Below are 25332 nucleotides of genomic sequence, written 5' to 3' on the forward strand. Positions count from 1 at the left end.
TCCATTTTCTTCTGGTATTAAGCACTGCTATTGAAAACACTCAAAGTTGATCTAACTTTATTTCCCTTATAAGTTATGTGCTATGATGCTATGATGCCCAAAAGATTTTTTTCTTTTTTAAAATTTTTGAGACAGGGTCTTGCTCTGTTGCCCTGGTTGCAGTGGTGAAATCACAGCTCACTGCAGCCTTGACCTCCCTGCTTCAAGCAATACTCCCACCTCAGCCTGCTGAAGAGCTGGGACTACAGGCATATGCCACCACACCTGGCTAATTTATTTTTCTTGAAAGCCCACTATTTTATGCTATTTATTAGTGTATGACTTGGTAGTGATCATTTTGAGTCAATATTCTTAGGTATTCAATGTGCTCTTCCAGTATGTAATTCTCAAAATGTTTTTTCTTGCGTATTTTGTTGGATTATATATTTTGTATTATTTCTTCTGTTTCTTTATTTTGATTTTCTTCTTCAGACACTTCAGACACTTCATGTTGGATTTTCTTTGTAACTTCAATATTTGTCATTTTCTCTCAAATCCTTTTAATCCTTTTCCTCGTTTCTTTTTTAAAAAATGGCCTGGCGCAGTGGCTAATGCCTGTAATCCCAGTACTTTGGGAGGCCGAGGTGGGTGGATCACCTGAGGTCCAGAGTTCGAGACTAGCCTGGCCAACAGGATGAAATTTCATCTCTACTAAAAATACACAAAATTAGTCGGGCATGGTGGCGGATGCCTGTAATCCCAGCTACTTAGGGAACTGAGGTAGGAGAATCACTCGAACCCGGAGGCAAAGGTTGCAGTGAGCCGGGATCATGCCATTGCACTCCAGCCTGGGTGACAAGAGCAAGACTCTGTCTCAAAAAATAAATTAATTAATTAAATTTAAAAAAAAAGTTTTTATTGTGATAAAATATATACAACATAAAATTGGCCATTTTAACCATTTGTAAGTGTACAGTTCAGAGGCATCAAGCATATTCACGTTGTTATGCAACCATCTCCACCATTCATCTACAGAAGCTTCATATTCCCAAATGAAAATTCATTCATTCATTCATTCATTCATTCATTCACTCCTCAATCTCCCCTCCCTCCAGACCTTGACAACCACTATTCTGCTTCTTGTCTCTATCAATTTAACTACTTTGAGTACCTCATATAAGTGGAATCACACAATATTTGTCTTTTTGTGAATGGTTTATTTCACTTAATGATATGGTTTATTTCACTTAAAGACAATAGTGTCTTTAAGTTTCATCCATGTTGTAACATGTCTTTATTTTTGTATTTTAAAAATCTCAGCCTCCCGAGTAGCTGGGACTACAGGTGCAAGCCACCAAGCCAGCTAATTTTTTTATTTTTAGTAGAGATGGGGTTTTACTATGTTGGCCAGGGTGGTCTCGAACTCCTGGCCTCAAGCGATCTACCCGCTTCAGCCTCCCAAAGTGCTGAGATTACAGGCACGAGCCACTGCGCCCACTCGGTATGAAGGTTCTTAAACAATAATGTATATCAGAATAGAAGTACAGATCTATAGGACGAGGTGGATCAAGTTACATGTGAAGCAATATATCCATTGATTCATTTATTTGCTATTTTTTATTGTTATTAATTTTGCTTAGGGCACTTTGGGTTAGGTGTTCTGTCTCTGGCAACCTAAAGAATTATAACGAATACAATGGATGACTGTCGTGCACCCCTAGTTGAGGCTTCTGGATCAAGCCTCCCTCCCAGAATACATGCTGGCCACACTGAACTCTACTTTTCGTATGAGATTCTGTTTCTCTAGGGCCTAGCCAAACACTCCTCACATCTTCTTGTCATCATCCCCTCCTATTTCACACCATTTCCAACATGAAGCCTGTAGCCTAAACACGCTTCTGCTCCACGCTCCTGCCATGTGGTTTGGCAGGAGACTGTGGCACACCGACCCTCCTTTCATAAAGGTGGCCCAGCTCTGCTGGGGATGGAGGGAAAGAGGAATGAGCTCTTTCCTTCACATACCAGTAATGTCATTTCTTCCTCCCCCGGGGGGCCCCATGGCTGTCACGAGCAGCATGTCCACGATGTCCAGCCTGGTTGTGTCTTTCTTGTCAAACCAGTAACCGTGGTCAATCCACTGCCTCAAGAGCTCGATGGGGGGCTGGGCCCCATACACCTCTTTGGCTGGCATGTTGAGGTCATCTGGGGAAAGAAGCCATAGACATAGTCATTGCAAGTTCATGGCATCCTCTGCTCTCACAGCAGGTAAGAGATGGCAGTTCCCCTGTAGGGGAATCTGTTCCCAGGTTTCCATTCCCCATTCCAGTGAGGGCTTAGTCAATGGATGCCCTTGACCAGATTGGGAGGGGTTCTCCTGAGTTCTGGCCTCTCCTGCCTCATTGAAATCTGTGTCCACTGTGACTATAAGGATGCATAGACTGACATTAACAAACTGGCTTGGCCGGGCGTGGTGGCTCATGCCTATAATCCCAGCATTGTGGGAGGCTGAGGCAGGCAGATTGCTTGAGCTCAGGAGTTTGAGACCAGCCTGGGCAACATGGCGAAACCCTGTCTCTACAAAAAAAAAAAATTAGCCAGGCATGGTGGCTCATGCCTGTGGTCCCATACTCAGGAGGCTAAGGTGGGAGGATTGTTTGAGTCTTGGAGGCAGAGGTTGTAGTGAGCCAAGATTGTGCTACTGCACACCAGCCTGGGCAACAGAGTGAGATCCTGCCTCAAAAAGAAAAAAGAAAAGAAAAACAAAAAGAAAACAGGCATTTAATTTTTTTCCCATTTCTCTTAAGCAAAATAGATTGTCTACTAAGTGCTAGACATTTTGTTAATTGCTCCCCATATGATGGCAACAGTCAAGCTCCCACAAGCTCATAGCCAATAGAGTATTTAATTTGACCAACAGGTAATAGTTGAACTTCAAGGGGAACAACAGATGATGAGACCCTAGGCTTTGAGCTGGGTTTGTTCGTTTGTTTATTTTGTTTTTGTTTTTGAGATAGAGTCTTGCTCTGTCACCTAGGCTGGAGTGCAGTGGTGCGATCTTGGCTCACTGCAAACTCCGTCTCCCGAGTTCAAGTGATTCTCCTGCCTCAGCCTCCCAAGTAGCTGGGATCACAGGCACACACCACTACGCCCAGCTAATTTTTGTATTTTTAGTAGAGATGGGGTTTCACTATGTTGGCCAGGCTGGTCTCAAAATCCTGACCTCAAGTGATCCACCTGCCTCAGCCTCCCAAAATGCTGGGATTACAGGCATGAGCCACCGTGCCCAGCCTGAGCGGGGGTTTTTGATGAGAAAACCAAAATGGCAAGAATATATTAAGACTTCCCCAAGGGCAGGGACTGCATTTTCCCCAATAGCATATTACTCAGTCCTGGCACATCAGAGGTACTCAATAAAATAGGGGGTCTTTAAGTTTTTCTTCAACAAACATTGTTTGAATACCCAGTTTGTGTAGGGTAACATTTTAGGAGCTTTATATATATTATCTCATCTAATCCAATACTAACTTTATAAGGAAGATAGTATAACTCTATGATAAAGGTGAGGAACTTAGGGTCAGGGACATTAAGTCACAATATACCTAGGGTTAAAAAGTAAGCTTTGAAGTTGGGCATGGTGGTTCATGCCTGTAATCCAAACACTTTGGGAGGCCGAGCGGGGAGGATCACTTGAGGCCAGGAGTTCAACCAGCCTGGGTAACAAAGCGAGACCCCCGTCTCTACAAAGAATAGAAAAATTAGCCAAGATTGATGGCATGTGCCTGTAGTCCTAGCTACTTGGGAGGCTGAGGTAGGATCACTTGGGCCCAGGAGTTGGAGGCTGCAGTGAACTGGGATTGCGCCACTGCACTCCAGTCTGGATGACAGAATGAGACCTTCTCTCTCTCAAAAAAGTAAGATTTGAAACCAGATCTGTTTGGCTGCAATGCTTACCCTGTTTTTGAATATACCATAAAAATAGGGAGGGAGAGCAAGATGGAGAAAAGGAGAAAAAGAAAAGGAATGTAAAATAAAATAGGACCCCTGCCTCTGAGGAGCTGTTAGCTGGCAAGGATATGAACTCAGGCAATATTTCCTCTGAATACATGAGTTTTAAAGGCAGATCATGAAATAATCCAGAAGTGTGGGGCATTACTATTGCTAAATGAGAACTCTATGTGTCAACAGTAAGATAGTGGAAAATAAATGTATTTGGCACTAAAAAGCCTGGGTTTGGGTCACAGCTCTAGAATGTTCTAGATATTTGATCCCAAACAGGAAGTTTAACCTTCTGGAGCCTCAACACACTGACTCCTAAAATGACAATGATGGTTAATAAGCCCACAGGGCTGTGGGGCTCAAGTGACCTAAATGAGGAAATGCTTTGTAAAACAGTTAAAGTCCTGGGAAAATTCACTGTGCTCATTTCGCAAATGTTTATTTAGCAAGTATTAAGTTTCTCCATTTAGTGATAGGACATTTATCTGACATAAAATGGAACAAGGGGTTTATCACAAGGTGTGTGTTGCTTTTGGAAATGCCAGCAGGCAAACAGCACAGTCCCCTTCTGAAATTACTACTCACTATGAGGAAGAAAGGAAGAAAGGAAGGAAAGGAAGAAACGAAGGTAAGAAAGAAGGAAGGAAGGAAGGAGGGAAGGAGGGAAGAAGGAAAGGAGGGAGGGAAGGAGGAAAAAGAAAAGGAAGAGGAGGGAATGAATACTAAACTACATTAACCAGAAATATTTGATCTCCCAGGAAGAGTAAGGCATTTACAGTGGCACTACAAGTGGAAGCTGTAGTTTGTTGCAGCTTATGGTGGAAGAATCTGGTTGTGTCCAGACCCAGCTCAATGCCTTACCCACAAACACCACTGCTTTCTTCCCTATGGGAGGCCCGAAAAGGCCCTTCCGTCGTCGATCCAGCTTGGACATGATGATATCCTGGGTCTGATTGGCTGAGGTTCTGGCAGAGAAATTGAGGCAGTTGGGCAGGTACATATTCTTGGGAAGGTGGAGAAGGAAGTTGTTGGTGATGGCTGACTTGCCAGTGCCTGTGGGGCCCACAAACAGCGTTGGAATCTCATGGTCTAAGTAGGTTTTCAAGAAGAAGGACTGCCGGGCTGTCTCCATTGTGGGGATGATGAGTTCTGAGACCTGTACCACACAGACATGGGAGAGTCTTGGTCCTGGGCCCAGGAAGCTGGGGGTCTTGGCGTTTAAGAGACCTGGGTTTACATTCTAGCTCCATCCCTTACTATCTTTATGACCTCAGGCGAGTCTTTAACCTCTCCACAGGCCTCAGTTTCTTCATCTGTAAAATGGGGATAATAATGGCACCTAATTCACAGAGGTGGCTTGAGGATTAAACAAGATCATGCATGTAAAGTTAGGCATTACCGTCTGTGTGTTGTAGATGAGAAGACTGAGGTCGAGAGCCTTTCTGCAACTTGCCCAAGTAACACAGTAAGTAAGTGAAAATGCAGGGAGTTGAATCCCAGCTTGTGTGATTCCAAAGTCTACAGTCTTCACTACTGAATGGTCATATTACAAACAGTTGTGGTAAGGATAGGTCGATAGCTGCTATGCTCCTAGAGCATTGCTCTGAACCAGCTTGTCTCCCTTGTCCCAGGCGAGGTCGACTTCCCCTATGCCATCGTCACTGCCTGGCTCAGAGGGTGTAAGTGTGATCCTGAATCCCCATGATCTGTGCTTGTTTCTGATTTGTTTTTTACAACACTTACATCCTTGGTTAAAAGACCCACCCCTACTAATCCCATGCCTTTTCCAATATGGGGATTGTATTAATACATACTCTTCCTGGAATTCAGGTCCCAGTTGGACTCTTAAGGCCTGGTCTCAGGCTCCTGGAATCCCTATTTGGACAGGACACCTGACCTTGGTTTGGATTCTCTGAGCTTGAACCCTTTCATCAGCCATTTGGCTATATTTGGTCCCTCTGTGGGTGAAGGGGAAGAGGCAGGAAAATTATATCATATACTGAAGTCTCCTTCTGTGTCTAGGCTGAAAGGGACTAGAACTTGGGGCCACTGTGTTGTACAACCACAACACAGTACCATTCACACTATGGATCATGTCAATGGCACCTCCTAAAGCAAAACTGGACCATGATGCAAATGGCATCACCTAGGTCTGTGCAACATGGCGGCCCCATATATACTGGTAGACAAAGGCTCAGCTTCTTTCTGCAAGTAATTTGATCAAAGGAAAAGAAACAGATGAGACAAGGGAATTAAAGTTGAGAAGAAGAGAAGTAACAGGTGCTTAACTAGGGTGTTTTGCCTGTATTACCCCCTACAGTCTTCCCAGTAACCTTCTAAGGCAGGTATGTAATAACACAGATGAAATAATAGAAGCTCAAAGAAACTGGCTAACTTACCCAAAGCCATATAGCCAGCAAGTGATGTTGAATGCAGATCTAGATTCAAGATACCCATTTTGCTACCAAGACTGGGAAGTTAAAGCAAGTTGGGTTTCATAGATGTTTATTTTCAGGAACTAGGACAATTGTTTGACAAGGGAAAAATCTCCAGAACTGAAGATATTTTCTTCATTGGACTCTTTTACTTGAATTAATTCAGCAAGATTGTAAATCCCTGGAGCTCAAGTGACTAAGTTCTTTTTGGAGAATTAAAGTTTAGGACCTCAGTGCTGGGGGTTGCTTTACAACACTCAGCCCCCAAGGTGTGTCCTGAAGTCAGCACCCATCCACCCTGCCTGACACATCCTTACACATACAGCTGTGGTCCTGCTTGGTGTCTGATTTGGCTGTCAATATCTGTACTTTGTCCACCACCTACCACTCCACCCAGGGCCTGAACAATCTCCAGTCACTTCAGAAAGATAAACTATGCCCACTAGATTCTACTAACAGGGACATAAAAGCTCTCTAAAAAGATATTCCACAAGGATTGAAAAGAGCAGGAGTTGTAGGTGAATCATTTTCCAATCAGAAAACTTATTAATCAGAACCTACTTTTCAGAGAATTCTGATCAAGAAAATCTTTCTCTGAGGATTCGAAGAATCCTTTTCTGCTGAGATCACTGAGAAGCACACTGATGACTCTCTGGTATTATTATTACTATTATTATTATTATTTGAGATAGAGTTTCGCTCTTGTCCCCCAGGCTGAAGTGCAATGGCGCAATCTCGGCTCCCTGAAACCTCTGCCTCTGGAGTTCAAGCGATTCTCCTACCTCAGCCTCCCAGGTAGCTGGGATTATAGGCATGTGCCACCATGCCCAGCTAATTTTGTATTTTTAGTAGAGATGGGGTTTCACCATGTTGGTCAGGCTGGTCTTGCACTCCTGACTTCAGGTGACCCTCCCGCCCCGGCCTCCCAAAGTGCTGGGATTACAGGTGTGAGCCACCACGCCCGGCCAGTACCTGGTATTATTATTGATAATGACAATAATCAGAATAGCAACAAACACTGATGTAGCCCCTAGTGTGTGCCATGTGTTCTTGTATAACACCTCCAACCTCTGCAACCATAAATGTTCCCCCCACCGCTATTTTTTGGGTGAGTAAATTGAAGCCGAGAAAGGATGCTGTGTCCCTCTGATTCTAAAGCCCATATTTTTGAAGGTCCAATTGCAGCTCATGTTTAAATATTTTTCTAAAGAAAGCTCTTAAAACTCCCTGCAAAGACTGTTAATTCTTCCACCTGAGAGAATATTTGGATAATTCTGGAAACCAAAGTTCCATGGCCAATGCTTCTCTTTATACCTTTGCACCAGCTGGAATTTTTTCCTCCTCTTTGGTGATATACTGTGTCCACATTTCCCAATGTCCACCAGCTTGTTTGATGAAATAAAAATCATAGATGCTTCCTGGATCCAAAGAAACAAAACACATCATTAGCACATGAAGGCTTTACTTGTCTCCCATATTTGAGGATTTTAAGTCCCTCAGTTATCAGCATCTGAAAATGTGTAACTACCAGTACTGGCATAATTGTGGTGAAACTTATACATTGTGGAAAATGTATAAACTGAAACAACACTTTTTAAAGGGTAGTGACTTTGTTATTTGTGTAAAAATGATAGGTGCTAATTATGCAAATTATTAAATTAGTTTTCATAATGTAAACAGCAAGTATTAAAAGAGAACAAAGCCAGGCACAGTGGCTCATGCCTGTAATCCCAGCACTTTGGGAGGCTGAGGTGGGTGAATCACCTGAAGTCAGGGGTTCAAGACCAGCCTGGCCAACTTGGTGAAACCCCATCTCTACTAAAAATGCAAAAAAATTTGCTGGGCATGGTGATGTGCCTGTAGTCCCAGCTACTTGGGAGGCTGAGGCAGGAGATCATTCAAACCCAAGAGGCAGAGGTTGCAGTGAGCCGAGATTGTGTCACTGCACTCCAGCCTGGGCTATAGAGCAAGACTCTGTCTCAAAAATAAATAAATATATATATATATATACACACACACATAATTTAAAAACAGAACAGAAAAAGAAGACAATAAGTTAGTCAAAATCCCATATCCAGAGATAACTTTTGATGGCAATCCTTCTAGCCCTCTTTCTAGACACACAAACAAACTAAAGATGGAAGGACAGATAGATGAAAGAAAGGATTTTATAATAAGGGGACTCATTGGACATATACTATTTAAAAATAACTATGTTAAAGTTAATTTTACTTAAATCTAGCAAAAGAAAAGGAGATTGAAGTGTAACTGAAGGACCTGCTGACTTTCAGATACAGTTTTTTCCACTACAAGAGACACTGGGTCCTAAAAGGTATTTCACAATTTTAAGTCATAAAGGGATTAAAGTCATTATGCTTTAAAAATCATTTAATGTCATTTTGTTATTGTATTTTAACTTTTTATTGTGAAAAAAATAAAAAAAGAAAGGAGAATAGTATAATACACCATCATGTATGTATTATCCAGCCTCAACATGATCATTTTGCCGTTCTTGTCTCATCCATTTCACTACCTCCAACCAACACCATACTCATTTTCCTTTATTCTCTCTTCCTTCCTTCTGTCTTTCTTTTTTCTCTTTTTCTTTTTTGAGATGGAGTCTCACTCTGTTGCCAGGCTAGAGTGCAGTGACGTGAGAGTGCAGTGACGTGATCTCGGCTCACTGCAACCTCCGCCTCCCGAGTTCAAGCAATTCTCCTGCCTCAAGTTCCCCAGTAGCTGGGATTACAGGCACTCGCCATCACGCCCTGCTAATTTTTGTATTATTAGTAGACACAGGGTTTTGACATGTTGGCCAGGCTGGTCTCAAACTCCTGACCTCAGGTGATCCACCCGACTCAGCCTCCCAAAGTGCTAGGATTATAGATGTGAGCCACCGTACCCAGCCCTTCCCGTCTCTTTCCTTCTCTCTCTCTCTCCCTCCATCCTTCCTTTCTCCTCTTCCCTCATCTCTCTCCCCTCCCCTTCCCTTCCCTTCTTCCTTCTTCGGAGTGTTTTAAGGCAGATCCTGATATCACACCATTTCAATTGTGAATACACACGATTTAAGTTTAGACCAATTTCATTGATTCCTTTGTGAACTGTGAGGTGATTAACTCTTTCTTCCACCTCCCCTTCTCTGGTTCCTTTTGTTGTCATTGACACTATAACTTTCACTTTGTCAGGGTTCATATTCATTTATATTTTATTCTGCAACCATAATTTCCCCATTCCTTAGTCTTATATGTTTGTATTTCAATAGATTCACTGCTCAAACTTTTAAGTAGATTCAATGCTCAGGACTTTTAACACAGACTACTTAAGAGTTCTTTGTTTTAATTCATCTCTTAGTTGACTAATTTTCTTCCTCTTTCTTTCTCTCTTGCCTTTCTTTCTTTCTTCCTTCTTTCTTTCTTTTCTTTGTTTCTTCTTTCTTTTTTCTCTCTCCCTCCCTCCCTCTCTCCCTCTTTCTCCTTCTGTATTTCCTTCCTTCCTTCCCTCCTTCCTTCCCTCCCCTCCCTCCCTCCCTCCCTTCATTCCTTCCTTCCTTCCTTCCTTCTTTCCTCTCTTTTTCTTTCATTCTTTCTCTCTTTTTCTCTTTTTTTCTTTCTTTTTTGAGACAGGGTCTCACTCGTTGCTCAGGTCAAAGTGGTGCAGTGGTGCAATCACAGTTTACTACAGCCTCAACCTCCCGGGCTCAAGCAATCTTCTCACAGCCTCCTGAGTAGGTGGGACCACAGGCACACGCCACCACACCCAGCAAATTATTTTATTTCTTGTAGAGATAGGGTCTTGCTATGTTGCCCAGGCTGGTCCCAAACTCCTGAGCGCAAGCAATCTGCCTGCCTTGGTCCCCTAAGGTGCTGGTATTACAGGCATAAGCCACTATGCCCAGCCTAATTTTTTTTTTTTTTTCCCGAGAAGGGGCTTATAGGTGCTCAACTCTCTCAGCTTGTATGTGTTTGAGAATGGCCACCTGCTGCTTTTGTATTTTTAACAGTGACTTAGCTGAGAGTAATATGTCATATTTTCTTGCCTTCAAAGGCGTGCAGACATTGCTCTATTCTGTTGTGTGTGTGTGTGTGTGTGTGTGTGTTTTAAATTGCTGTGCAGAAACTGAGGCCCATCAGATATTTACCCTGGAAGTCCAATAACTTAATTATGTTATATTTTCTGGTCAATTATTATGTATCAGTTTTTCTTGGAGCATAGCATACTCTTACAACTGGTAGAAACAACTGTTCATTTTAGGAGAAGTTTCTGCATCTGTATCTTCGTATATATTATTCATACTATTGATTGGAGTTCTTGAGGAACTAGCATTATTTGGTCTCCATATCAATTGTATTGTCTCTAATTGCGTCAATGTTTTTCTCTTTTCTTCTGTTGTAAGTGTAATTATCTCAAACCTTATTTCTAAGCCATATATTTGATGTCTAGCCTTGTATACTTTAGTTCTTGCTGGTTCTAATTCACTTATTAGATCATTAACGGCATTACTTTATTCCCAATCTGTTTCTCTGACTCTTCAGTTCCTCTATTTCTCTAATTTAGTAGTTGTATCACTTCATCTACAAACTTTCTACAGCTTTATTGAAAAGTAATTTACATATCATATAATCCAACTAGTTCAAGTGTACAATTCAATTATACTTTTAGCGTACCAAAACCACACATATATGTAAATATATTAATATTCACAGAGTTGTGAAACCATTACCACAATCAATTTTAGAACTTTTCATTACATTGGATAGAAACCCCACACCTCTTAGCTGTCACCTGCCAAATCCCTCCCCTACCCACTTCGTACCCTGGCAACCACTAATCTACTTTCTGTCTCTATAAATTTGCCTATTCTGCCTATATAAAGGGAATCATATAATACGTGTTCTTTTGCAACTGGCTTCTGTCACTTAAAAAAGTGTGTGAGTGTGTGCGTGCATGTATTTGAGACCAGGCCTAGCTGTCACCCAGGCTGGAGAGTCTGTGGCACCATCTTGCTCACTGCAACCTCAACCTCCTAGATTCAAGTGATCTTCCCGCCCCAGCCTCTCAAGTAGCTGGGACAACAGGCATGCACCACCACGTCTGGCTAATTTTTGTATTTTTTTGTAGAGACGGGTTTTTGCTGTGTTGCCCAGGCTGGTCTTGAACTTAGCTCAAGTGATCTGCCCACAACTATATTGTTTAACTTCTGAGTTAAATTAAATTGGATTGTGTTTAACTTTGGAGGAATGGTCACAGGCTCTTTTTCAAAGCTACTGCACCATTTTACATTCCCATTATGGTAGATGAGAGTTCTGATTTTCCTGCATCCTCACCAATACTTGTTGCTTTTCATCTTTTTAATTATACCCATCCTAGTTGTTGTAAAGTAGTATCTCATTGTGGTTTTAATTTGCATTTCCCTGATGGCTAATAACATTGAGCATCTTGTCATGGGCTTATTGGCCCTTTGTATATCTTTTTTTTTTTTTTTTTTTTTTTTTTTTTTTGAGACAGGGTCTCACTTTGTCACTCAGGCTGGAGTGCAGTGGTACAATCTTGGCCACTGCAACCCCTGCCTTCTGGGCTCAGGTGATCCTCCTGCCTCAGTCTCCCAAGTAGCTGGGACTACAGGCAGGCACACACCATCATGCTTAGCTAATTTTTGTATTTTTTGTAGAGATGGGGTTTAGTCATGTTGCCCAGGCTGGTATCAAACTCCCGGGCTCAAGTGATTTCCCCACCTCAACTTCCCAAAGGCATGAGCCCCAACGTGCCTGGCCTATATGTCTTCTGTAAATAACTGTCTATTCAGATATTTTGCTCATTTTTAATTGGGTTGTCTTTTTATTATTGAATTATGATAACTCTTTATATATTCTAAATTTGAGTCCTTTATAAGATATTTAATTTGTAAGAAATTTCACCCATTCTGTGGGATTTTTCATTTGATGTTGTCCTTTGAAGCACGAAAGTTTTTAATTTTAATGATGTTGTTTATCTATTTTTTCTTTTGTCACTTGTGCTTTTGTTGTCTTAAGACATCATCGCCTACTCCAAAATCATAAAAATGTGCATCTATGTTTTCTTCTAAGAGTTTTATAGTTTTAGCTTTTACATTTAAGTCTTTGATCTATTTTGAGTTAGTTTTTCACTATAGTGTGAGGCAGAACTACAAATTCACTCTTTTACATGTATAATTCAGTTGTTCCAGTACAATTTGTTGAAAAGATCATTCTTTTCCTATTTAATCATCTTGGCACCATTGTCAAAAATCAAGTCACCATAAATGCAAGAGTCTTCCTTCTGGACTCTCAATTATATTCAATTAATCTATATTTCTGTTCTTTTGCCAGTATAACATACTATTCATTTATGAACTTTAAAAAGTTAAACTTCTATTATTACAAAATTCTTTCAACAGAAATATTTTCTGGCTCTTGGTTCATGTTTTCTGTTAAACGTTCTCTCTCTCTCTCTCTCTGATGTGTGCATGATTGCCTTACCATTCTGCTCTGATATAATTGGGTAAATTCTTCTTGACATTTTTCCCAACATTATCTGGGGACAGTTTATCTTATCTACAGTGTTGGCCACTATTCAAGGAATGGTGTGTGGCTTTCTTTCCTATAGCCTTAATCTATAGGGTTGGGTAAAAGGAAAGGCTCAGTTACCCTTGCTGGAAAATCTGAGCACTGTACCCTCTCTCTGAAATCTGTCTACATTTCCTGAACCATGGATCCATCTCACTCCTATCCTAGCTAGTGATTTGCCCCACTCCTGTAGGATTCAGCTCATGTCCCCACACAGCACAGGGTTCTGGAAGATGCAAAACCTGGTGGTTTTTCCCATCCCTACTAAGGTCCTCCAGCATCACACAGGGGCTTTCATGATGGAGAGTTTCTCTCAGACCTTTTGTGCAGCTGCCCAGCCATCATCATAGTCCTCTTTCCTCTCCATTGGTGATTTCCAACGAGAACTCTTAGAATGTTGTCAACTGACCTGCTTTCCTCTCCCTGTCACTCTTAGCAAGAGAGCGGGGTGGCAGGTTCTGGGTTGGGAGATACACCAGACCAGAATCTTGTTTTCTCTCCTTATTCACTACTTCACAATGTTTGTAGAATTAAGTTGTAATTCATTCTTTGGTTATTGCTGAGGACTTTTTAGGATTAAAAAATGTTTGTTGTTGCTGATTTCATTAGGTATTTTAAAAGTGAGCTTCTGTTGTTCTACGTCACTCTGCAGCCTTACCTAGAAGTCAATCTGGTGCAACACTTTTAGAAAGCAATCTGGCACAATGCTTACAGAGCTACAAGAATGTTCTCTAAGTCAGAAATCCCATTTCTGGGAATTTATCATAAGGAAATAATTCACAATGAAAATAATCTGTATACATGAGTATGCAACACCATCTGTGATAGCAAAGAAATAACTTACATATCTTACATTAGGAGACAAGTAAAATTAGCTCTTATAAGATGGATGGAATATTCTTCGGTCATTAAAATGATAGTTGCAAAAGCTAAGTATTAGCATAGAAAATGCTTTTAAGAAACAATGCTAGATAAAAATAGACTATAGAGTGAAATATATACCATTATGGTAACTCTGTAAAGAGATGAAATCAGGTAGAGAAGCAAGGCAACAGATTTTTTGAAAACTGAAATGACTGCGATAAGGTGGTATGAACAAAGAGATACTTATTGATAATTTTTATTTAATAGAATAGAATTGCTTTTACAATAAAAAGGAGACACTAAAAGACTGAATAAGTAAAATATTTTTCCCTCTTCCTTTGCTGATGTTGAGCTAGAGCTAATTTGTGGCTTGATTTGGGAACATTTAGGCTAATGAGAAAAGATTTGGCCGGGCATGGTGGCTTATGTCTATAATTCCAGCACTTTGGGAGGCCGAGGTGGATGAATCACTTGAGTTTGGGAGTTGGCGAACAGGCTGAGTAACATGGCAAAATCCTGTCTCTACAAAAAATACAAAAATTAGCCAGGCATCGTGGCATGTGCCTATAGTCCTGGCTACTTGGGAGGCTGAGGTGGGATCACCCAGGCCTGGGGCACCAAGACTGCAGTGAGCCATGATGAGCCATGACCACGCCACTGCACTCCAACCTGGACAACAGAATGAGGCTCTGTCTCAAAAGAAAAGAAAAGAAAGAAAAGAAAAAAAAAGAAAAGAAAAGAGAGGAGAGGAGAGGAGAGGAGAGGAGAGGAGAGGAGAAGAGAGAGAAGAGAAGAGAAGAGAAGAGAAGAGAAGAGAAGAGAAGAGAAGAGAAGAGAAAAGAGAAGGGGAAGAGAAGAGAGAGAAGAGACGGGGAAGAGAAGAGAGAGAAGAGAAGAAGAGAAGAGGAAGAGAAGAGAGAGAAAAGAAGAGAAGAGAAGAGGAGGAGAAGAGGAAGAGAAGAGAAGAAGAGAAGTGAAGAGAGAAGAGAGAAAAGAAGAGAAGAGAAGAAGAGAAGAGGAAGAGAAGAGAGAGAAGAGACAGGGAAGAGAAGAGAGAGAAGAGAAGAGAACAGAGAGAAGAAGAGAAGAGAAAGAAGAGAAGAGAAGAGGAGAAGTGAAGAGAAGAAAAGAGAAAATATTTCACTAGTAAAAGTAGATTTACCAGCTGTGTGACCTTGGCTAAGTTTACCATTTGCACATCTGTAAAATGGGCCTGATTTTATGTAAAGCTCAGAAAAGCACTAGGGAGAGTGAGTGAGATATGCGTGTCAAACATCTAGCATAGCTCTGGGCACACAGAAGGCACTTGGTAATATTTAGCTCTAGCTCTCCTTGATTTTCATCAGAGTAATGGCTCCTGTTCTCTTTGTGTTGTGATTTTAACTTAAACTCTGATCTGGGTGCAAGAGTAGAAAGAGGAGAATAGCAGAAATTCAGGAATGGATTGGTAATGAATTGGTAAATGGCTTCTATCCCCCCTACCCCAGCTCTGCTTTCCTCTCCTGCACTTGGAAAAATAAACTTTTCAACTGGGCAGTGAGTGACTTTTCAAAGGTCACACAATGAATGAGTGAATAAAGAGAAATTCAGCACTTTCTGGACAAACGGTTCCCTGGGTTGACATACAAAGATCCATGTCAGACCATATGAGCCCAACATTGACAGAACCCCACAAGGGTCTGCTTGCTTTCCTTAGTGTATGCTTCCCAGTGTAGTTCCTCCAGCACTTATTTGAGAGATCCATTTATGCCATGCCTTGTATATCATGAAAATCCTAGAAAACAATATTCCCATGAAGTTAGAGAAGGCCTTCCTGGAGCACTCAGCATTCGAACTTTAATCGTAGGTCCTCATGCATAGGCTAGAAAGGCATTTTAAGCTTTTGAATATGGTTATAAGAAAGGACAGGGTCTTCCTATGTTGCCCAGGCTAGTCTCAAACTCCTAGGCTCAAGCAATCCTTCCAACTCAGCCTCCTGTGTAGATGGGATTACAGGCATGAACCACCCTCCTTGGTAAAAACCTGGTTTTTTTTTTGAGTTTTTTTTTTTTTTTTTTTTAAATAAGCTGCTGCAAAAGAAGATATACACAAAGGAAGTCAGTTTGCAGGACATGATGAAAATTATGTTTGTTTTATGCTGCATCTGCTGGGTAGGGCATAGAGGTAGGAGATGAGGCCATGGTTGTGGACAGGAGATATTATAAGGCAAAATTATCTAGAAACTGAGTGGGAGCTGTGCACATCACATCATTGGCTCTCTAGCTGCAGAAGGAAAGGAAAGAGGTCATCACAAAATGATCTGAAAGTGAGGTCAAGGGCAATTCATCTACCATCTCTGCAGACACAGCATAAACAGATTGATCTTGAAGGATAAGGAAGGCAGAAAACAACATGTGGAGCCTGTGAAAAAAAATTGTAAAATGTAAAAAAAAAAAATGCAAAGGAACGTCATATGGAGATTAACCTGAAGAATTTATCTCTGAACTCTTTTTTTTGGCGGGGGGACAGGATCTCACCGTATCACCCAGTCTGGAGTGCAGTGGTCATGCATGGCTGTAGGTGCATCACAGCTCACTGCAGCCTCAAACTCCTGGGCTCAAGTGATCCTCCTGCCTCAGCCTCCCAAGTAGCTGAGAATAAGGTATGTGTGCCATCATACCTGGCTAATTTGTTTTGTATTTTTTGTAGAGACAGGGTTTTACAATGTTGCCCAGGATGGTCTCAAACTCCTGGGCTCAAGCAATCCACCTGCCTCAGCTTCCCAAAGTACTGGGATTACAGGGGTGAGCCACTGTGCCAGGCTGAAACTTGTTTTTTGCAGCACTTGAAGCCAAATTTCAAGAAAACTCTTTGGTATCTTCCATAAGGTGCAGAAAGACCTAACTTTAAGTGAAGCAGGAACCAAAAGCAATAAAGGAGAAACAAGCTAAGATGAAAAGGCAAGATGAGATAAAAAGTGAGATGGACGCCCTAAGAGATGATGATGATAACAGCAACAAAATTGCTCACGTTTATTTAACATTTCCTATATATCGTGCTTTATTCAAAGTATTTTTACATGTATTAGCTCATTTAATCCTTACTATTATTATTGCCCCCATTTTATAATTGAGGGAACTAAGGACGATAAATAAGTTGCCCAAAGTCACCCCAGCAGTAAGTGTTAGAGTCAGGGTCTGAACTCTGACAGTTTCACTCTGTGGCCTGTACTTTCCCATCCTTGCACTAACAAAGCCTGGCACAGGAACAAAAGATACAAAGGCAGAATTAAAATCATTCAAGGCTGTAAAAAGAATAATTGAAGTTGTGGGTGGCTGATATCACAATGAAAAGTGCACCTCGGAAGACCAAAACCCCAAGACAAGAAAAAAGGAGATGATGGTTATGGGAGCCAGAGCATAAAATTTTTCCTTGCTGACGGAAAGGATGCATCACATTCCAGGCAAAATAAACAAAAGGGGACACAGTCTGTTAAAAACAAAACAGAAACAAAACCTACCAAAACATTAAATAAAGAACATATGAAAAACAAACTACCACTTTATATATAATTCAACCTCACTTCTAATTTAAAAAAGAAGAAATTTAAATTAGATACTATTTTCACTTTTCAAATGTAAACAGAATGCCAAAATACATAAGGCAAAACTGATAGAACTTCAAGGAGAAATAGACAAATCCAATATCATAGCTGGATACTTCAACCACCCCTGTCAATCAGTAATTGGCAGATAACAGTTAGAAAATAAGTAGGAATATAGTGAAACCGAAGAGTACCCTCATCAATTAACAGGATCGAATTGACATTTATTACTGTATCCAACAACAGAAAACTACATATTTTCTTAAGCTCACATGAAACATTCACCAAGATAGAACACATCCTGGGCAATAAAATACTTTTTAATTTTTTTTAGGCAGGGTTTCACTCTCTTACTCTGTCACCCAGGCTGGAGTGCAGTGGGATGATCATAGCTCACTGCAGCCTCCAACTCCTAGGCTCAGGCAATTATCCCGCCTCAGCCTCCTGAGTAGCTGGGACCACAGGTGTTCGCTACCACACCTACCTAATTTTCGTTGTTTGTTCTTGTAAAGACAGGATTTTGACAAGTTGCCCAGGCTGGTCTCAAACTCCTGGGCTTAAGTGATCCTCCATCTTGGCCTCCTAAAGTGCTGGGATTACAGGTGTGAGCCACTGTGCACAGCCAAAAAGAAAGATCTAAAATCAATAATCTAAGCATTCATCTTAGGAAACTAGAAAGAGTAAATTAAATAAAAGGAACCAGAACAGAAGAAATAAAAATAATTGCAGAAATCATGAAACTGACAATAGGAAATTAATAGATAAAATTAACAAAAGCTGCATCTTTGAAGGATTAATAAAATTGACAGGCTGGGCACAGTAGGTCATGCCTGTAATCCCAGAACTTTAGAAAGCTGAGACAGGTAGATCACTTGAGTCCAGGAGTTTGAGACCAGCCTGGGCAGATCCCATCTGTTTAAAAAAAAAAAAAAATTGACAAACCTTTAGACAGGTTAACCAAGAGAAAAAGAGAAGACAGCACTAATATCAAGAATGAGGCTGGGCACAGTGGCTCACGCCTGTAATCCCAGCACTTTGGGAGGCCAAGGCGGGTGGATCACCTGAGGTCAGGAGTTTGAGACTAGCCTGACCAACATGGAGAAACCCCATCTCTACTAAAAATACAAAATTAGCCAGGTGTGGTGGCACATGACTTTAATACCAGCTACTTGGGAGGATGAGGCAGGAGAATCACTTGAACCTGGGAGAATGAGGTTACGGTGAGCCAAGATCGTGCCATTGTACTCCAGCCTGGGCAACAAGAGCAAAACTCCATCTCAAAAAAAAAAAAAAAAAAAAAGAGAAAGAGAAAGAAAGGCCATCAGTACTGATTCTATGGACATTAAGAAGATAATAAAGGAATATTATGAACAACTTTACACCAACAAATTTGATAAATAAAATAAACATTCCTTGAAAGACATGATTTACATGATTCACATAAGGAGAAATAGATAATTTGAACAGGCTTTTATACATTAAAGAAATTTAATCAACAATTAACAACCTTCCAAGAGAGAAAGTACAAGGCCAAGATGGGTTCACTGGTGAATTCTATCAAACATTTAATGAAGAAATGATACAAATTCTCTACAATCTCTTACAGAAAATAGAAGCAGAGGACACACTTTATAACTCATGCTATGAGGCCAGCATTACACTAATACCAAAGCCAGATAAAGACATTATAAGAGAGGAAATTATAGACAAGTATCTCTCATCAACATAGACGTAAAAATCTTCAACAAAGTATTAGCAAATCAAATCCAACAACATATGAAAAGTATTACACACCATAATCAAGTGGTATTTATTCCACTTGATTATTCCAGGTATATAAGGCTAACTCAACATTTTAAAATCAAGTAATGTAATTCACTGCATTAACAGGCTAAAGAAGAAAAATCATATCATCACATTAATAGATTCAGAAAAAGCATTTGACAAAATCCAACATCAACTCATGACAAAGACTCTCAGTAAACTAGGAACAGAGAGAACTCTTCAACTTAATAAAGAATATCAACAAAAAACCTTCAGCCAAACATCACACTTAATGGCCAAGAACTAGAAGCTTTTCTCCTAAGACTGGGAACAAGATAAGGAAGCCCTTTTTAATTAATTCTGTTCAGTATCATACTGGAAGTCCTAGCTAATGGAATAAGACAAGAAAAGGAAATAAAATATTGGGAGAGAAGAAATAAAACTGTCTGTCAATGGCATAATTATGTAAAAAAAATCCCAAAGAATCCACAAAAACACTTTTGGAGCTTATAAGTGATTGTAGCAAGATGGCTGGATATGAGATTAATATACAAAAGTCAATTGCTTTTCTATATACCGGCAATGAACAAGTGGGATTTGAAATGAAAACACAATACCATGTATATTAACTCCGAAAAAGAAGGAACTACTTAGGTATAAATTTAACAAAAATTATACAAGATCTATATGAGGAAAACTATAAAACTCTAGCCAAAGAAATAAAAAACAGTCTAAATAAATAGATAAACCATGTTTATGAATATAAAGACCCCAAATTATGAAAAAATCTGTTCTTCTTGACTTGGTCTAGGTAAACACAGGCTTAACATTATCCAGCAATAGCATGTCTATGTGTTTACTAAATGAATTAATGGAAAAGTTATGTTCACAAAAGGCCTTTACATAAATGTTTATAACTGCTTTATTTATAAGTACCAAAAATTGTAATAAACCAAAATGTCCTTTAATGGGTGGATGGATAAACATACGTACAATGAAATATTATTAAGTAATAAAGAAGCAATCTAATAAAGAACAAAAATCCATTTAGGAACCTCAACTGCATATTGCTAAGTGAAATAAGGCAGTCTAAAAATTTCACATACTGTATAATTCCAAGAATATCATGTCTTGGAAAAGTCAAAACTATAGAGACAGTAAAAAGATCAGTGGTTGCCTGGGGATCAGGGAAGGAAGGGAGGATGAAGAGGTGGAGCACAGGATTTTTTGGGTTGTGTGAAACTATCCTGCATGATTCTGTAATGGTGAATACGTGACATTTACATCTTTGTCAAAACCCATAGGACATACAACACAAGAGTGAACCTTAATGTAGACTATGAACTTTGTTCATAATAATTTAGCAATATTGGTTCATCAATTATAACTATAATACCACAGTACTGCAAGATGTTAATGAGAGAACTGTGTTTGCGTGGGTGAAGAGAAGTGGCATATGGAAACTCTGTATTTTCTGCAACATTTTTCTATAAATTTAAGACTAAAGTCTATTAAAACTTTTTTTAAAGGAGAAGAAAGTTAAAATGCGATATGATTTTCATATTTCAAATTGCTTGAGTTTTTATTTTGTTTTGTTTTGTTTTTTGAGATGGAGTCTTGCTCTGTCACCCAGGCTGGATTGCAGTGGTGTGATATCTCAGCTCACTGCAACCTCTGCCTCCCAGGTTCAAGCAAATCTCCTGCCTCAGCCTCCCAAGTAGCTGGGACTACAGGCACCCACGACCAAGTCCAGCTAATTTTTGTATTTTTAGTAGAGACGGTGTTTCACCATGTTGGCCAGGCTGGTCTTAAAATCCTGGCCTCAAGAGATCCACCTGCCTCAGCTTCCCAGAAGTGCTGAGATTACAGATGTGAGCCACTGTGCCTGGCCAAGATATGATTTTCATATTTCAAATTGTTTGAGATTTTGAAAAGACAATACTCAGTGAGGCATAAGGGAAGTTTAGCAACCAAAAGCTTTAAAATGTTACCGACCTCTTGACTCAGCAATTCTATTTTAGGAAATCATCATGAGGAAATAAAATGAATTAAGCAAATATGTAGCCACTAGAATGTTGTTAATGATAGGAAAAACTAGGAGATAAAAGTACAGAATGATTTTATATTTTAAAAACAAACCTGGAGATACATACATGCATAAGAAAATGTCTAATTGTCATCAAAATGTTAATCATGGTTGTCTTTTTATCACATATTTTTATTGTACATTTTTTTCTGAAAAAATAAGAATGAACTTCATACCCACCACGATGGCTATTATCAGTAAAACATACAGAGAAAATACAAGTACTGGTGAGGATGTGGAGGAATCAGAACTTCTGTGTATCGCTGGTGGGCATGTACAATATTGCAGCCTCTATGGAAAACATTACAGCAGTTCCTCAAAAAATTAAACATGGCATTAACATATGATCCAAATTTTCACTTCTTAGTATAAACACCAAAGATAGCAGAGACTCAAAAGACAGTATTCGTACACCCATGTTCATAGCAGTTTTACTTGCCATAGCCAAAAGATGGAAGCAACTCAAGGGTCCACTGACAGATGAATGGATAAACAAAACGTGGTGTGTACATGAAACGGAATATACTCAGCCTTAAAAAGAAAGGAAATTCTCACACATGCTACAACATGGATGAACGCCGAAGACATTATGCTAAGTAAAATAAGCCAGTCACAGGAAGACAAATACCGTATGATTCCTCTTACATGCAGTACCCCGGGCAGTCAAATTTATGGTGACAGAAAGTAGAATGATTATTTCCGGGGTAGGGGTGGAGAAGGAGCATTGGGGCAGGTACTGTTTAATGAGAACAGTTATGGTTAGGGAAGGTGAAAAACGTCTTGGAGATGGAGGGAGGTGATGGTTGCCCAACAATGTGAATGTATTTAATGCCACTGATTTGAACAATTAAAAATGGTCAAAATGGTAAATTTGGTGTTATGTGTATTTTACTATGACAATAAAATAAGCAAAATCATCCAAACCAAAAACTCAATGAATGCACGACAATCTGATTAATGGATTGGTACAGAGACAGAGCCTCCAGGGGGTTCATCTTGCGAAAGGAGCATGTCTTGGGCCCCCAAAATCATTAAGCTAAAAGGAAAAGTCAAGGAGGGAATCGCTTAGGGCAAACCTGCCTCCCATTCTATTCAAAATCACCCTTCTGCTCACTGAGATAAAAGCTTATCTGATTGCCTCTTTTGGAGAGGCTAATCAGAAACTCAAAAGAATGCAACCATTTCTCTCTTATCTACCTATGTCTTGGAAGTCTCCACCCCCGCTTCAAGTTGTCCCGCCTTTCCAGATGGCACCAATGTTCACTTTACATACGTTGATAGACGTCTCATGTCTCCCTAAAATGTATAAAACTGTGCTCTGACCACCTTGGGCGCATGTTGTTAGGGCCTCGTGAGCTGTGTTAAAGGTGTGCATCCTCAACCTTGGCAAAATAAACTTTCTGAATTAACTGAGACCTGTCTCAGAATTTTGGGGTTCACAATCTGACAGATGGCCATGTGTCACATGAAGCATGCAAGCTGTGCAGAGAAAGAGTATATGGCAGGTGGTAATAGTATCTACTTGCTCGTTCATTATTTCATTATTATGAAAAAAATTCAAACATAAAGAAACATGGAAGACATTGTACAGTGAACGTTTGTATACTCACCTTCTAGATTTTACCATTAGCTTTTTATTTGTTTTAGTACATACCTGGTCATCCCTCTATCCTTCCTTTAATCTATCTTTTTTACAAAAAAAAATTCAAAATTAATTGTTAAGCATCTACACACTTTCTCATAAATACTTCAGCATGCTTATCACTACCCAGTGTTCAGTATTTATTTATATACTTTTTCCTTTGACATAAATCTTACAATGACATGCACACATCCTAAGCCCACATTTACTAAGTTTTGGCAAATATACATATTTGTGTAATCCAGGTCACTCTTAAGATATGCAACATTAGTGTCTCCCCTGGAAGCTCTCTCGTGGCCCTTGATACACGTTTTTTTTTTTTTTTTTACAATCGCAAAAAGTAAAGCTATTTGGGAAGTATTTATAGTATGATCTTTTTGTTCTAGGAATACAGAAAAAACTGAAAGAAAACATAGTGATATTTCTGGAGCGTGGGATTACCATTGATCTTAATTTTGTTCTATTCCTTTCTCTGTATTTTCTAAATTTTATATAATGTCTTACTTGGGTGGTAGAAAAACAAAACAAAAGCTACTTAGAAGAAGGATCTTCCTTATAAGAAATGATGCCACACACAGAAGAATATTTATAGTCACTAAATGATCAGTTTGAAGATAGTGTATGTAGCAAAATTGGAAACATTTCAATATGATATTAAAATGTAACTGCAGGCCGGGTGCAGTGGCTCATGCCTGTAATCCCATCACTTTGGGAGGCCGAGGCAGGTGGATCACTTAAGGTCAAGAGTTTGAGACCAGCCTGGCCAATGTGGCGAAACCCCATCTCTACTAAAAACACAAAAATTAGCCCGGCATGGTGGTGCATGCCTGTGATCCCAGCTACTTGGGAGGCTGAGACAGGAGAATCTCTTGAACCTGGGTGGCGGAAGTTGCAGCGAGCCAAGATCATACCACTACACTCCAGCAGGGGCAAGAGAGTGAGACTCTATCTCAAAAACAAACAAACAAACAAAAAACTATAATGACAAAATTAAAAGAAATATTAATACCATAAGTACCCTATATGAAGGCATGTCAACACACAACAGAAATAGAAAGGAATAAGAAAAACACAAGGGTCTATATTTCTCATTTTGTTTTGGTGATGGAATTATAGGTAATTTTTGCAAAAATAAAACAGTCATATCATCTTTTTCTAAATTAAAAAAGTGGTTAAGTATCCCATAAAACCCTGACTTCAGGACCACCCATGGGCCAACTCCTTTTTTTTTTTTTTTTTTGAGACAGAGTCCAGTTGTGTTGCTCAGGCTGGAGTGCAGTGGCATGCTCTCAGCTCACTGCAACCTCTACCTCCCTGACTCAAGCAATCCTCCTGTCTCAGTCTCCTGAATAGCTGGGATTACAGGCACATGCCACCATGCCTGACTAATTTTGTTTGTATTTTTAATAGAGACGGGGTTTCACGATGTTGGCCAGGCTGGCCTTGAACTGCTGACCTCAAGCGATCTGCCTACCTCGGCCTCCCAAAGTGCTGTGATTGCCAGTGTGAGCCACCATGCCCAGCCAATGATGATATTTTAATTCTGTCATTCCTTACACATTTATTAGCCACCGTGCCTGGCCTTCCTTGGCTTTTGTAAAGGGCTCACCTGTCTGCACATTCTGGTTGCGTTTAGAACACGTAATTCAAACTATTATACTAGAACATAACAAACGGGTTCTAAATTACCTCTTTCTGGAAAGGTGTTGTTTTTGGTGAGTTTGACGCTTTTGGGCCTTGGGTGGTTATCATCCATGCCCATGATCAGGTTGCGGAAAAACACATCAAATTTCTTTCTGCTGTCTGCATTGATGGTGCCAGCCACGGTCCACACCAAGGAAAAGAGAAACAGTCCTTGGAGCCAGAGAAAGATTTGTTGACTTGACAGGCCTTCACCTAATTCCATTTCCTCCTCTTCTACTGCCCTGATTTCATCTGTAAGTGAGAAAAGCGAATCTCAGGACAGAGTGCAGAATGCCACAGATATAAGGGCTGTGAACTGGTTGGTTTTGCCTTTGAAGGGTCTGGGCCAGAGGGGCGACTGATATTGGCAGAGTGCCTATCACCTACCAGATCATTTATCACATGCATTTTTTTTTTTTTTTGGAAACAGGGTCTCACTCTGTCTCCCAGGTTGGAGTGCAGCAGTATAGTCACAGCTCACTGTAGTCTCGACCTCCCGGGCTCAAGTGATCCTCCCTCCTCAGCCTCCTGAGTAGCTGGGACCACAGGCACTAGCCACCACATCTGGCTAATTTTTGTATTTTTTTGTAGAGATGCGGTTTCGCCAGGTTGCCCAGGCTGGTCTCGAGCTCCTGAGCTCAAGCAATCCACCCACCTCGGCCTCTCAAAACGCTGGGATTACAGGCATGACCAATATTTTTATTTATATATATAATTTT

The 25332-nt window shown here is 40.2% G+C and overlaps 1 protein-coding gene across 1 annotated transcript in view; it reads right to left on the reverse strand.

Moving 5' to 3' along the window:
• DNAH3 (dynein axonemal heavy chain 3) overlaps positions 1–25332 on the reverse strand; it is a 211576-nt gene that overhangs the window by 58910 nt on the left and 127334 nt on the right. The window contains exons 42-45 of the mRNA XM_073015222.1: positions 24620–24865; positions 7725–7828; positions 4837–5131; positions 2002–2181 (exon numbers count right to left, since the gene is read on the reverse strand). Coding sequence (XP_072871323.1) covers positions 2002–2181; positions 4837–5131; positions 7725–7828; positions 24620–24865 — 825 coding nt within the window. The remainder of the gene's footprint in view (positions 1–2001; positions 2182–4836; positions 5132–7724; positions 7829–24619; positions 24866–25332) is intronic.

Source organism: Chlorocebus sabaeus, chromosome 5, assembly GCF_047675955.1.
Source record: "Chlorocebus sabaeus isolate Y175 chromosome 5, mChlSab1.0.hap1, whole genome shotgun sequence".
Lineage (NCBI taxonomy): Eukaryota > Metazoa > Chordata > Mammalia > Primates > Cercopithecidae > Chlorocebus > Chlorocebus sabaeus.